Consider the following 16,335-nt stretch of genomic DNA (forward strand, 5'->3'; position numbering starts at 1 on the left):
TTTGTAAATCAAGATATATCTTGTGAATTGCCCAGCCTTAGTTTGTTTATGAAGAGTGTCATTGTAACAAACACCCTATACATAACACAGCTACAACATAAGCTACATGATACCAGAGAGTTGTCATGGGTAATGACCAACGCTTAGTATTGTTAAGTCATCAAGGTCAATTCCAGAGCTTACTATCACAATGTGAGATGATCAAATATCCCAATTACCTAATAAACTATTACAAACAGATAGGCCCTAGGTTTATGTCCTATGTATTGTATTTGACTGATGTTGTTGTTGATAGCGCAGACTGCACCTCTGAACTGACTTTACTCTGATAAACATCATTATGAGTTATTGGTTAGGCCTATTTACTGAATCCAAAAACGTCTCAAGAAACCAGGGCACATAAGAGAGTGAAGTGCCCGGGGAGATTTGGAAAAGTAGCGCTGACTGACAGGACGCGTCACGAATGGCACACTATTCCCTATATAGTGCACTACTGGTCAAAAGTACTGCACTAAATAGGGATTAGGGTGCCATGTGGGACGTAGCGTGCAGGATGACTCACCTTGTGGCGGTCCCAGGCCCCCTCCAACAGGATAAATAAAACTGCAGGAGAGAAGGAAAAACACAGGTCAATAGCACAGCTAGAGACTAGCCTAAAGGGAAGACTAATGGAGAACATCTAGGCTGAAATCATTAAACTCTCTCACAATAGGCTATCGCATAAAAGTAGGAAAGATTGGACTATTCATCGAAAACCATTCAGCAAATGGATCGTCAGTTCACACCAATAATTTGTCAGACTTTAAACAATGTGACACAATAGCTATCATTTTAACAAAGGAGTCATCATTCACATCACAAAGAATTAGCTAAACTGGAGATTGGATATGATTTCCTTACAATGGCTCGGAGAGAAAGTAAAACAATAAACATGCTGTATGGTGATGTGGCAATACCTAGCCTCCCTTTTTCTGTTCCGTCTTTATATTTTGGACACTTTTCTGTTCGGCTAGGCAGCCTGGACTTGAATCCAGTGTGGCCCTTATTGTTCTAGCTCACTGCTTTCCAGGGAATGCATGAATAAATATTGCATTGACCGCGAACACTAAACCTGACAGGCAGGAAGAAAAATCTATCCAATAACCCTTTGCTGTTGCTCCGAAGAACATTTATCGATCAGGGAATGAGCTCCTCTGAAAACAGTCGTTCTGGAATGCTTCTCCAAGCATATCCATGCTCTGTAATTTTCCATAGTGGTAAAGTAATAACAGCTAGACAAAGATTTTAATGGAATGCACGTCAGTGGTCGTTTCATGTGCTGTAATTGATGGAGAATCTGTCTAGATCAGGACACGGCAGGGAAATGGAGACACGAGCAGGAATCTATAGAAACGTATTTATCTATAGAAACACAAAAGATAGACTAGATTCTAAGAACAGACCGTGTCAGAGAACTAGGTAAGAGAGAGGGATAACGAGTCAACAAGGCCAGCTTGGAACTTTGATGCAGTCTGCTTCTTGTCTGACTCCTCCTCTCACTAGCTCTATGGTCCTACTGATGCTGGAGGAGAAAAGAGATGGATGAGGATGCAAGCAGACAGCTTTAGTCTACCTGCTGCCCATCATAACACCTGAACATCCAGAGAGACTACTATAATACCCAGGTAAGCCCACTAGCCCAGTCCATCCTACAGAGCAGTACACTGGACCTTAGAGCTTCACTTTACAACTGCCATTTCAGGCAAATCCATGAATCCATCCAGATAGCACTTGCAAGCTGTTTTTTCTCCATCTTGTCAAAATAATCCTTTCCCAGAGGTACCAAAATGCCATACGAGACAAAAAAAGATGTTTTTCTATTTTAGGATGCCAGAATCATATAATTATAATTTGAAAAGAAAACAGTATTCCATTGTTTACAAATTGAATAATACAATGCATTAACAATACCAGGATCCTTTCCCATAACCTGGGCTTGATGTGAAGTGAGACATTCTGGCTCACATCTGTTCTCCCTCAGATTTAGCATGTAGCTTTACAGAGCTTTCATAGCAGCGCTATGCTACGCAACACAACAAATTAAACCCCCTGGAACAACAGTGCAGATTAACCCAGAGTGAGATCAGCAGTGCCAGTGATACCAGCTGTGGGCTCTGTATAGGCCATTGCATTGTACAAGGCCTGTGTTCATTGATACAACCAACATTGTTGGGCTAATATAAGGCTTGAGCCGTGACACATGCATAAAGGTGCTTCTACCACAGTAACTAGCCTACCAGATCCATGTATATCATTAGACCTAACGTGCTTTCTCCTTTTCACTCTGGTAACGAATTTAAACAAAAGTACTGATCTTTCAACATCAATGAACTCCTCATATAAGACTTAAATGATGTAATGCATCCCTGACTGCACTGCAACCTAATGTAAACCATACTTCTGCAAGTCTTTCACTCTTTTGGCATTTTGGACATAATGAATAAATAAAGTGCATACTGAAAGTCTGGAAGCACCAGCACCAGTCATGTACCCTCCCAAAGACTGATTAAACAGCTTGGCTTTAATATGATACTTAACTATGAACCTATAAAATAACACTTAACCCTGTCTTGAGCAATTCATCCGAGTACAATTTCTCAGTCTCACCCATCAAAGAACTTTAAATGAAGATGAATGCTACACATAGCTGAGCTTTTCCCACAAGCTCAACACAACTCCAAAATGTAGCTAGTACCTGTTGCTACAGTACAGCTCTCCTATCGCAACTCCCTATAGGCGTCATTTAGATTTTTTACTTAACCTTTTTGGGATAGGGGGCAGCATTTTCACTTTTGGATGAATAGCGTGCCCAGAGTGAACTGCCTCCTACTCTGTCCCAGATGCTAATATATGCATATTATTATTAGTATTGGATAGAAAACACTCTGAAGTTTCTAAAACTGTTTGAATGATGTCTGTGAGTATAACAGAACTCATATGGCAGGCGAAAACCTGAGAAAAATCCAACCAGGAAGTGGGATATCTGAGGTTTGTAGTTTTTCAAAGCTTTGCCTACCGAGTACACATTGAGATATGGATGAGGTTGCACTTCCTAGGGTTTCCACTAGATGTCAACTGTCTTTTGAAAGTTGAATGATTCTACTATAAAGGAGGGGCTGATGAGACCTGTTTGAGTCTGGCATAGTGCCTCGGTCTCATGGCGCGCGCTCCTGACAGAGTTACCTCGTGTTCCTGTGCTTTTTCTGAAGACAGGAATTCTCCGGTTGGAACATTATTGATGTTTTATGTTAAAAACATCCTAACGATTGATTCCATACATTATTTGACATGTTTCTAAAGGACTGTAATGGAACTTTTTGTATTTTTGTCTGGATGAAATGCTCGCGCCTCATGAAGATGGATTACTGGGCTGAACACGCTAACAACAAGTGGCTATTTGGACATAAATGATGGAACTTCATGGAACAAATCAGTCATTTATTGTCGAACTGGGATTCCTGGGAGTGCCTTCTGATGAAGATCATCAAAGGTAAGTGAATATTTATGGTGTTGTTTCTAACTTTGTTGATTCCAAAATGGCGGCTTTTACTCTGGCTGTTTTGGGTTCTGAGCGCCGTTCTCAGATTATAACGTTTTTTTAAAATCTGACACAGCGGTTGCATTAAGGAGAAGTCTATCTTTAATTCTCTGAATAACACTAGTATCTTTTATCAATGTTTATTATGAGTATTTCTGCTAAAATCACTGGATGTTTTGGAAACAAAACATTACTGCCAATGTAAACAGAGATTTTTGGATATAAATATGCACATTATTGAACAAAACATACATGTATTGTGTTACATGATGTCCTATGACTGTCATCTGATGAAGATCATCAAAGGCTAGTGATTAATTTTATCTATATTTCTGCTTTTTGTGACTCCTATCTTTGGCTGGGAAAATGGCTGTGTGTTTTTGTGACTTGCCTCTGACCTAACATAATCGTTTGTTGTGCTTTAGCTGTAAAGCATTTTTGAAATTGGACATGATGGGTAGATTAACAAGATGTTTATCTTTCATTTGCTGTATAGGACTTGAAAGTTACATATTTCTAAAACATATTTTTGAATTTCGCACACTGCCTTTTCAGTGGAATGTTGTCGAGCGCTAGAAAGGTTAATTAACCTTTATTTAACTAGGCAAGTCAGTTAAGAACAAATTCTTATTTACAATGACGGCTTACCCGGGCCAATTGTGCGCCACCCTATGGGACTCCCAATCACGGCCAGTTGTTACTGGATTAGAACCAGGAACCAGTCTGTCGTGACGCCTCTAGCACTGAGATGCAGTGCCTTAGACAGTCACTCGGGAGCCCAAAACGGAGTGCTAGTCCCATGATGTGAGACTTTCTGGTCAAAAGTAGTGCATTACATATGTAATAGGGTGCCATTTGTGACACATCCTCAGAGTGCTATGCCAGACACCAGTGAAGAGTAGACTCACGCCTCTGGCTACTGTTGACAGCCTGGGATCAGGATGTTTCTCATTAATTTCAGGCTAGGTTGCCAGCACAGCGCCTGCCTGCCTGCTCCCCATCCCTGGTTCAGTGTGTAACATTTTTTTGTTTACCTTACCTATTTAACCAGGCAAGTCAGTTAAGAACAAATTATTGTTTTCAATGACGGCCTAGGAACAGTGGGTTAACTGCCTGTTCAGGGGCAGAACGACAGATTTGTACCTTGTCAGCTTGGGGGTTTGAACTTGCAACCTTCCGGTTACTAGTCCAACGCTCTAACCACTAGGCTACCCTGCCGCCCCATTGTCATCAAGTAGTATGTCCACCAGACACTAACACAGTCACACACACCCAGCAGGGCTATGCATAGCTAGCCCCGGTCACGTTCACTGATCTGAGACCACTAGCCAGCCTGTTAGACAGCTTACTAATAGAGAAGGGGGAGAGGCCTGAATAATACCAATAGAACCAGAAAAACATTATTCTCTACAGATCTTAGCTTTCAATATAGATGAGTTCAGTTGGGAGTTTGTACAGCTGCTCAGCACTCTAAATCAGCACTTCACCTATATCTGACCCCCACCAATGGTCTTAAAGTACACCAATGCCAGGACAAGAAATGTCTCCAGAACGTTTGTTGGTCAGAGACAAACATCACCTGTTATTTTAAATGAGACCATATATGAGATAGGCTACTCTTGCCAATCTAATCTGTAGGCCCAGCCTAATCTAAAGCTATTTGGTTTCCCCAGCATCAGTATCCGTATCACCTGGCTGGTCGGGTCCATAGGCACGTTGCAGGCAGACATTCATTATTCACACTGCTCAGCTCAGGCCCAAGCTGCTGATGAAAAAGTCATGAGGATAGCCTTTTCAAGTCCAATGTAGGACGAGCTGCTGCTTCACCAATATCAACAGGCTCATGCAGGACTCAAGACTTTACTAAATATTCACCATTTCTCATAGACCTCTACATCAATCGCTAAAAACTGAGAGGAGATTTAAAGCAAAGGCTTTATTTCACTACAGCAGCTCAGGTTTAACACGATAACCGCCTGGCCTTTCAGCCTAAAGAGGCCATCCCTCTTTAGCATAAACATCAGATTCACATCAACCCGCAAGGTGCGCAAACATAAGCACCTAGACTTGATAAACAGCGCATAAACAATTGTAAAGCATGAATTGCATTAATAAATATTTGTGGAAATATATCCATGTAAAAATATAACAATAAAAAAAACATTAGCCTAAAGTACATTTGACACATTCATATTCTAACAGTCTAATAAATACATTTCATATAATGCTATCGGAAGAATAAGAATTTGGTTGTTCATAAAGGTTTTAGGTCACATTAGAAAACTAAAAAACTATTATTTCAAAAGAACATAATAGCATTTTCATTCGTTTATGTTACTTTAGGCTCTAAGAAAAAACGAAAAACCACTAGTTCAAGTCCATCACAAAGGACTCCATTATAATTTTCGTTTTGGTAGGTCAAAAGAAACATTGTGGAAATAAGAAAATGAATTTAAAAGAAAACAGAATAGAATATTTGACATGTATTATGTTACTAGTCTTTGCTTAGTAGCCAGAGCAATGTTGCCATGCGAGTGGTCATGTGCTGAACGCATGGACAGTGCAAATATTCTTGGAAAAAGTCAAATTTGTAAATAGTGCTGTATCTCTTGAATTGAGAGTAATTTGACAAAGGTAAGTATAGATATAGACATCAAAACATGTTACTTGCATGTGACTCTGAAGGAGGATTTGATAGTGATCCTCCTTTCCTTGCATCTGGCTGACTGGCATCGTTTGTTTCACCTTGCTCATCCATTTGGATAGTCAATTATATGTTTTGCATTATTTTAAAGGCCAGCTGCAACGACGTAGCATGTTTTTGTTTCCTTTACAATACATTTGATTAGTAATATAGTTGTAGTAAATAAAACAGTCCTGTAACAGCTTATTTTTTACAAAGTAAATGTAAAAGAAAATAATATCAACCCGCAAGGAGTCTGGTCAAGTGATTTGCTATAAACATAAGCATCAACGCTGATTTAAATTCAATTGTGAAGTAATGTGCACAATTACCATTAATTCAGTGAGAGAGAGACTCATTAGCGCCTGGCTGGGTAACAACGTTCTACAGCGCATTGTCTCGTGGGTTATGTTGGAAATAGGTGGGGGATAAAACGGGGGGAAAGTCTCTAAATACTTTTCTGTTTGTGATTTTAAAATCCTAACAAATGAGCAATGTAAAATAGAAACATTTAGGAAACGTTAGGGAAGGCTCAGGACCTTGCATTCCTTTTGGGCCAATTTGTTTAATTTACAAAATCAAACGTCAGTCACGGTTGGCCTATAGCGGTTCTATTGTTAATAAGACATGACTGATAGATCTGACTGACTGAACTACAATAGTTGTATTATAATGACATCAGACCAGAAGCAAAGATCAGGAAAGCAAAAGTATTTTTAGTCTAAGCAGAGAGGATTTATCTTTCATGGGGGCAAAAACGAGATCTAGGTTATATGCATGTGTGTTGAGATCATGATCAAGCCTAGATTTGGCCACTGAAAGAATGAGGGCATGGCAGCTTGCTTCATGATGTCATCCAACACCTGATCAGACATCAGCTTTGTCCAGGAAGATTCACCATGGCAGCACAGGTTAGCTGCTTTAGTGCTTGAATGTTTAGGGGATAACATCTTATGGGATATTAGCATGATTTGACCTCAGTTTTTTACAAGTTCCCAGTTGTCTTGAAAGCACCAACACCATTGAAGGAGGTTGGGGAGAATGTGTGCAGTGTGGATACTCTGACGTAACGTTAGTTGCTACCGTCCGTATTAGCTCGGGCTATGTTAGCTCGCTAGCTAGTCAGCTCAATCCAACAACCTAAAGATGACAGTGTGTTGAGGTATCGAATCCTCTTAGCCTGCCAATCCATACCTGGGCTGTTCGCACAAGCAACTAGCGTTAGCTAGCAAACAACATCTGACAACTCAGCTGATCTAGCTACTCGCTAACGTTAGCTGGATGGCTAGTTAGCTAACTACATTACTGTGCTGCAAATACGCTTTATATAAACTATAACACATTATTTGTTATTATTATTCGACAGCCAGCAAAGATGTGACAATACATCTAACCGTTAGCACTTCACTAAAAAGCTGCATTCCTATGATATCTAGCTAACTTAGGCATCTAGCATTATTAGCTGTATGGCTAGCCTGCCTCGCCTAACGTATTGCAACGCTCATTCTTCACTCGCTATTCCGTGTGTAAATTTAAACCACAGCTGTCAAGTGCAGAATATCGTAAGACAAATAATTGACTCGTTTCTTATATATTTATACAGACAGAAAATAAGTACCTGCCACCTCCCCCAGATCCTGGCCGTAACGCCATCTTGATAACATTGGTCTGTGACAGAAAGATGTCGTCGGCAGTGACCGTGTGACGGATCTTCCGGGTCACTGTTGTTTCTCCTCCACAAGATGTCGCTGTGGTGCTTCTGCCAAACTCACTAAAATATTTGGCATTGCGTCCATAGAACATGATGCCAAAGCTCTTGGAAAGTTTACAGTAAATATGTAAATTGTGTACCTGTCTTGATTATATGAAGAAGATGCTTCTCATATCACAAGACAAACCTTTCAAATAGTCCCACATTTCTAAGGTATTTTTGATTTTAGATAAATAAAAGATTCATTAACATCACTAAGTCAATGCTGATGATTAATTTCCCTGGGTCTTCCATATCACTGACATTAAAACCCTATCCTGGGCTGGATAGAATTAAACCTGCCTCTGCAAGGTTTGCAAATGTGTGTTTTACATAAATACTGTCAGTTCAACACATGCATCGATCATGGTGTTTTTTCAGTCCCTCAAACACTCTGATTTTATTTGATGACATGGGAAAAGTTATCTTCGTGGAAAGGCCTACTGCAACATGGGGTCAATTGACTTGACCCCTCATTCTTCCTAATTGATCAAATTAGATTTCCCTAATACAGATGTAGGATCTTCATTTGATCACCCTTTTGCAGAACTTTCCTGCAATTCCTGCAACTTGTAGTGTATTTGAGGTTTAAAAAGCCTTCTGAAGTTTGTAATATCCACTTTGACATTTCAGACTTTATTTTTCCTTACAAAATGTTTTATCAACCACAACAAAAACTTCCATTAAATATAATCTACATAATAATATAATTTCCTGTTGCTGCAGGATTATTTTTCTGATGTTGCAAACTGGGTCAAATTTAGATCCTACATCTGTATATCCATTATCAGCATGTCAAATAAACTGATATTTTTACAGCTTGTTGTATTTCATGGCACCTGCATTTGTCCCCTGAGGGATTTGTCCAACATTTATACTGGCTGAATGAGGTATTGAGGCTATTGTGTGGCCCCACACATAAATGTTTTCAGCAAGCATCTTCATTGTTGCACCAGTGACAAGGTGGAGTTACAAGGATGAACCCTTCTCCCACTGTTCTGTGGGTGTTTTTGTGAAAGATTTACAGCTTAATGAGGGTAGCCACCAGCTAGGATTGACCACATTTATATCATTTTTACTCTGAATGCATCTGATGCTTTCAATAGATCACAGACAGGGTATATCCTGATTGTGTAGAATAATACCCAAATATGCAAAGGAGGATATTACATACTTATGCCTTTCAGTATACCATTGTGCATCCACATTAGTATACTGAACTTTCTGGCAGAAACGGCAATTTCCAGGTTACAAATTGCTACAAATAAATGACTGCACTACAAATATAAACACATGACTTGACCCATTAGTCCATATTGCGTCCATATTGGTACCATGACACATGGCTACTGACACAAATTTAACTGATGCTTGGTGCAATACATTCTTTGAAAGAAACTACTAACTACTCATTACTAAACTATCATTACAGATACACTGATTAGCAGTTGTCCTATCCTGTGATTTGTTTTAGTGTGAAGTGCTGATTTATACAATATCTTCTGAAGGAATTTAATTTGTTTGCTACTTTTTGCTACTTGTGAAACTCCTCACCAGCCCCTCATCAGTCTCCTCAGTCCCTCCTACACAGCTCTTTGAATCCATTCACAGGCCTTGAAGAGAGCATGGGTCTCCTACCCTGCTGGGAGCATAGAGTTTAGCTGGAGGCCGGCAGAGTCAGGCAGGTCCCCCTACGGTGGAGCTGCTTGGGCAGGCTGTGGGCAGGCAGACCCCAGAGGTGGCCCTGTGAGAGAGTCGAACATTAACCCAGGCCCACTCTGGGCATCCCACCATTCTCCATAAATCATCAACCTCTTCAGTACCAGGCCAGTGACAGCATCAGCATGACAACTGCAATCTGTCAGGATCCTTCTATACTGTATATGATCTGTCTCTGACGGTAGAAGACAAGATGAGACACATCTCATTTACTATCCATTTAGAAACAATGGGCCAAAAAGAGCTTTCATTCTTATTCTGACCTAATTCCTCTGATGGCCTGCTAGTAAGATTGATTCCCTCGGGCTGTGCAAGGACTCCCCATTCGACTTATTTATCCTTTAACAATGTAATGTATCACATCTGAGGGTTTATGGCCTACTGGATAAAACTCATTTGTTTATATTTGTAGTGCAGTACTTTACTTGTAGCAGTTTGTGTCCTGGGAATGGTTGTTTCTGACAGAAAGTACAGTATAGTGTACTGTGACAACAACTCTCAGATGTATAGCACTTTGTTCTATTGACTGTTTGTTTCTCTACTTCAGTTGTGTTGTCTCCTGTGTTTATGATACACAACTGTCAGACTCTCAGCTAAATTATGGCTTGTAATAGATAGAACATCTTCCAGGAGGATTTGTCCTACTTTTTACATGTTAATTGAGCCCTTTGTGTTGGCCTGGACAACTACTTTTCATTTAGTATGGCATAAGGGTTTATATACTTGCACACTGAAGACAATAAAGTAATCCCACAACAATGAGCAGGTTACATCAATTTACAGTACTTTTTACTTGACATTGCAATTTCTGCCAGTTACTGCAGATGAATTATATGCTGAGAAAAAAGGGGATGAAATGTTTTTTTAAATAAACGCAAAAGAAAAATAGTTTTCAAATGTAATCTGGACCTACAACAACAAAGAATTGCATTGAAATGTGTATGTAAGAAAGAACCAAAGGCCACCTATACTGTCTATATTTGTCAAACTGCATCACTGTAGGTGGTAGTGAGGGAGATGTACAGTGAAGGGCTAAGATTGTTCTAACTCAGGCCTGTCTGAGAACAGAAGCACAACAGAGGGGCTCTCTCTCAGTCAGATCAAGGGCTTTGATGGAAGACGCCTCTATCAAAGCTGCTGTATACATGTGTATGTACTTCTCCATGGAGGGCCGGCCGGTGGGCCTGAACTCTGTTCGCTGTGGCCAATTAGCCCTGGTAGAGAGTGGCCTCCTGACCCCTGACCCCTGCTGGGCAGTCTTATCCATTAACCCCTTGGGCCCCAGCTGGAGTTGATGTAGTACCCATTCTTTTGGGACTGCTAAACACACGGCCACATTCACCCTGCCGCTTCCACTTTCCGTCCCTGTGTCCCTTCCTTCTGTTCCCCACGTGTCCATCTCGCTCCTTGCGTTGACCTCTGGGTCCCCAATGGAACTGAAGATTCCCTCCTCTGTCTTGGCAATACACTAGTGAACAAATGTCAAACTCTCTGGTCAGTGAAACCTATCCTTACATGTTCTACTCTCTTATTACAATTTAGCTATGCTGTAATCGGTATCTGCATGACTTTTCTCTTTCCGGCTTAACTTTCTCCTCTACCTCCCTTTATCACCAACTCCACATCTTCCTTTTTCTGTCCTCTTTGTTTTTCACAATTTGGTCGATGACATGAATGATGACAATACCATGTCGGTCATTAACCTGAGCTCTCTGGCTAGAGATTCCATAACACAGACCGACTGGATGACAAATGGGGGCAGAATTCAGGGAAGAGACTGTAGGTTCATTTGTTTAACAATGGTTGATGGATCAACATCACATCAAATACTATTGAAACAAAAGGCAATGATGTAAGACTAAAATAAATGTACAAATAGAATCACTAGATTCTAATTTCAGATATGGAGATATTAGAAGCTGCCTGGCAGTTAGATTTCACACCAATTTTAGTTAGACTATAATATTTAAAGATAGACAGTCAAATATTTCCTCTCACAGAGCCAAAATGCAAACGTAGCCAAAATGATGCAATAAAACACACAATGATAATGTACAATATGAAATATTCAGTCCAATGCTATTGTCAATATGTGCCCACATGAACAAACATAATCTGTGATTTCAGTTATAAATTACTCTTAAATTATAACACACAAAAAATCAGATTAGCTCCAGAAAACTGCAACAATATATTGAATTATAATTTAATTTAAATAGTTGTGTTAAGTTTTCACACAGCAATTTTGATAGAGATTATGTAAGCTATTGGGTGACTTTAATGCTGTATCGTATAGCATTGTAAATTCCCTTTTCCAAAAGGATGCAAATGAGCATAGTGCTCTTTCTTCTATAACCTGTGTTTCTTTCAGTGAAAAGTAGTTAAAGAGCAGTAGTCAGATCTTTAGTGGCTCCCTGGGCCTAAAATCAAAGGGCTCATTGATAACCAAACAGAGCAACATCATTGGATTACAAGGGCTTCCCCAGTGTGACTCCTCCTCTTAGAACTATGAAGGACAGTCTCTTTCAGGGTCTTTCAGTTCTCTTTAAACTCAGGATAGAATAGCTCAGCCAGAGTATTACTACAGTAATTTGCCATCACATTACATTAACTCTTACAATAAATATCCATTCACCCTCCTGTATATTGCGGTCTCTCATTGTGTATTCAGGTTTTCTTGGACAACACACAATAAAGTGCATTCTAACACTTTGTAAGATAACATGCTCACTGACTCACAGATGAATTTATCACAGTTGTCCCCTTCCAGAGAGAAAAAAACTAAGGGGCTAATCTTGAACGTTGCTTTTTGTATGGCTGAGATCCTGTCATAAACAAATGATATGCAAAACACTCACTTGTGTCAGTGGGGGAGAGCCGACCTTAAGAGTTGGACACTATAAACTGGATGAATGCAGTTCTAAAACCATATCATATTAATCCACAGAGGATGCAGTTTACGTTCAGATTTGAGACACTGTATGTTTGTTGTAGTTTTGAGAGAATGTTGTAGTGTTGTACTGCCGGATTAGTATTGCCTAACTGACTCCCGCCATAACTGTGCATTCCAAACAGTTTCTACATTTGAATATTTCCATTTCCATGTGTCATCCTCCCAATGTTCAACTTTTGTAATAAACTTTGCATGAAGGAAAGACCCTTGAGTATTCAAGCAGACAAACGTTAAGCTAACTTGTGGATGATTCATTCGTTTGAAGTGCAATACATTTCTCAATCACTTCTTTCTCAACCATAGCGAGTAAAATGTCATTATTACTTTGATAATGAAATAGTGTATACCAATTGGTTTTATATTTGTAAGTACAGTTGAAGTCCGAAGTTTACATACACTTATGTTGGAGTCAATAAAACTCATTTTTCAACCACTCCACAAATTTCTTATTAACAAACTATAGTTTTGGCAAGTCGGTTAGGACATCTACTTTGTGGATGACACAAGTAATTTTTCCAACAATTGTTTACAGACAGATTATTTCACTTATAATTCACTGTATCACAATTCCAGTGGGTCAGAAGTTTACATACACTAAGTTGACTGTGCCTATAAACAGCTTGGAAAATTCCAGAAAATTCTGATAGGCTAATTGACATCATTTGAGTCATGTAACAGTTCTCTTGTGGTGAAGGAGAGGAGGACCAAAACACAGCGTGGTGGTTATTCATGTTTCTTTAATGAAGACGCTATACATGAATAAACTAACGAAAACAATAAACATGAGAACTCAAAACAGCCCTATCTGGTGCAAAACACAAAGACAGGAACAATCACCCACAAACACACAGTGAAACCCAGGCTACCTAAATATGGTTCCCAATCAGAGACAATGACTAACACCTGCCTCTGATTGAAAACCATATCAGGCCAAACACAGAAACAGACAAACTAGACACACAACATAGAATGCCCACTCAGATCACACCCTGACCAAACAAACATAGAAACATACAAAGCAAACTATGGTCAGGGTGTGACAAGTCAATTGGAGGTGTACCTGTGGATGTATTTCAAGGCCTACCTTCAAACTCATTGCCTCTTTCCTTGACATCGTGGGAAAATCAAAAGAAATCAGCCAAGACATCACAAAGAAAAATTGTAGACCTCCACACGTCTGGTTCATCATTGGGAGCAATTTCCAAATGCCTGAAGGTACAACATTAATTTGTTCAAACAACAGTACGCAAGTATAAACACCATGGGACCACGCAGCTGTCATACCGCTCAGGAAGGAGACACATTCTGTCTCCTAGAGATGAACGTACTTTGGTGCGAAAAGTGCAAATCAATCCCAGAACAACTGCAAAGGACCTTGTGAAGATGCTGGAGGAAACAGGTACAAAAGTATCTATATCCACAGTTAAACGAGTCCTATATCGGCATAACCTGAAAGGCCACTCAGCAAGGAAGAAGACACTGCTCCAAAACCGCCATAAAAAAAGCCAGACTATGGTTTGCAACTGCAAATGGGGACAAAGATCGTACTTTTTGGAGAAATGTCCTCTGGTCTGATGAAACAGAAATAGAACTGTTTGGCCATAATGACCATTGTTATGTTTGGAGGAAAAAGGGGGAGGCTTGCAAGCCGAAAAACACCATACCAACCGTGAATCACAGGGGTGGCAGCATCATGTTGTGGGGGTGCTTTGCTGCAGGAGGGACTGGTGCACTTCACAAAAGGAAGGGAAATTATGAGGAAGGAAAATTACGTGAATATATTGAAGCAACATCTCAAGACATCAGTCAGGAAGTTAAAGCTTGGTCACAAATGGGTCTTCCAAATGGACAATGACCCCAAGTATACTTGCAAAGTTGTGACAAAATGGCTTAAGGACAACAAAGTCAAGGTATTGGAGTGGCCATCACAAAGCCCTGACCTCAATCTTATAGTAAATTTGTGGGCAGAACTGAAAAAGCGTGAGCGAGCAAGGAGGCCTACAAACCTGACTCAGTTACACCAGCTCTGTCAGGAGGAATGGGACAAAATTCACCCAGCTTATTGTGGGAAGATTTTGGAAGCTTGTGGAAGCCTCTCAAATAGCCTCTCACATAGACTCTCACATAGCCTTTCACATTGCCTCTCACATACCCTCACACATAGCCTCTTACATCAAATCAAAAAATCAAATCAAATCAAATTTATTTATATAGCCCTTCGTACATCAGCTAATATCTCAAAGTGCTGTACAGAAACCCAGCCTAAAACCCCAAACAGCAAGCAATGCAGGTGTAGAAGCACGGTGGCTAGGAAAAACTCCCTAGAAAGGCCAAAACCTAGGAAGAAACCTAGAGAGGAACCAGGCTATGTGGGGTGGCCAGTCCTCTTCTGGCTGTGCCGGGTGGAGATTATAACAGAACATGGCCAAGATGTTCAAATGTTCATAAATGACCAGCATGGTCGTATAATAATAAGGCAGAACAGTTGAAACTGGAGCAGCAGCACGGTCAGATGGACTGGGGACAGCAAGGAGTCATCATGTCAGGTAGTCCTGGGGCATGGTCCTAGGGCTCAGGTCCTCAGAGAGAGAGAAAAAAAGAGAGAATTAGAGAGAGCATATGTGGGGTGGCCAGTCCTCTTCTGGCTGTGCCGGGTGGAGATTATAACAGAACATGGCCAAGATGTTCAAATGTTCATAAATGATCAGCATGTTCGAATAATAAGAAGGCAGAACAGTTGAAACTGGAGCACCAGCATGGCCAGGTGGACTGGGGACAGCAAGGAGTCATCATGTCAGGTAATCCTGGGGCATGGTCCTAGGGCTCAGGTCCTCCGAGAGAGAGAAGGAGAGAATTAGAGAACGCACACTTAGATTCACACAGGACACCGAATAGGACAGGAGAAGTACTCCAGATATAACAAACTGACCCTAGCCCCCCGACACATAAACTACTGCAGCATAAATACTGGAGGCTGAGACAGGAGGGGTCAAGAGACACTGTGGACCCATCTGAGGACACCCCCGGACAGGGCCAAACAGGAAGGATATACATAGCCTCTCACATACCCTCACACATAGCCTCTTACATAGCAACACAATCATGCTTAACCTCAGCTGAGAAATGTGAGAGACAGTGGCCAGGGTCCATGTATGAATTGCACTTCATACATGTTGTTAGCAGTGGCCTCCCCTCTGTGTGCCCTCTAAAGACCTAGCCCATCCATAATAACAATGTGAGACTCCCGATACTGTGCTTACCGAGACACCAGATTGGCCCTTTCAAGTTGTTCTTCCTGGGGGATATTCCGGTTGTTGTTCCAGACAAGTGGGAAAGGTCTTCCACTGACTCCCTGTACAATTGGTCTGTCTGTCACACAGGGAAGGAAGGAAAATAATCCTCTGCGTTGAAAATATTATGATTGAATATGGGGACATGTTCATGGGTTTGCTCAGATCACAAGAAACATACCGATGATGCTTATACACACTAAAGTTTAGAACACACCATGGTAGTTGAGATGAACTTGCTAGATTGCTTGGTGTAGGTGCCTTCCTGTTGGAAATTGAACACGCACTTTAGATTTACAAACTTCAAAGACGCCGTTGTCTTATCACATAGAAATACAACAGATCTTTGTAGAGGGTGCTGTC

At 40.6% G+C, this 16,335-nt stretch overlaps 1 protein-coding gene across 12 annotated transcripts in view; it reads right to left on the reverse strand.

Annotated features, from left to right (window-relative positions):
- LOC112267426 (synergin gamma) overlaps window positions 1-7,947 on the reverse strand; it is a 39,335-nt gene extending 31,388 nt beyond the window's left edge. For 11 of the 12 annotated variants that reach the window (XM_042297414.1, XM_042297413.1, XM_042297412.1 and 8 more), the window contains exons 1-2: window positions 7,879-7,946; window positions 563-603 (exon numbers count right to left, since the gene is read on the reverse strand). In XM_042297414.1, the coding sequence (XP_042153348.1) occupies window positions 563-603; window positions 7,879-7,913 (76 nt within the window). In that variant the 5' untranslated portion in view covers window positions 7,914-7,946. Of the gene's footprint in view, window positions 1-562; window positions 604-7,878 lie in introns of all 12 variants that reach the window. The other variant, XM_042297404.1, reaches the window with a different exon arrangement.
- Between the last annotated feature and the right edge of the window lie 8,388 nt (window positions 7,948-16,335).

Source organism: Oncorhynchus tshawytscha, linkage group LG14, assembly GCF_018296145.1.
Source record: "Oncorhynchus tshawytscha isolate Ot180627B linkage group LG14, Otsh_v2.0, whole genome shotgun sequence".
Lineage (NCBI taxonomy): Eukaryota > Metazoa > Chordata > Actinopteri > Salmoniformes > Salmonidae > Oncorhynchus > Oncorhynchus tshawytscha.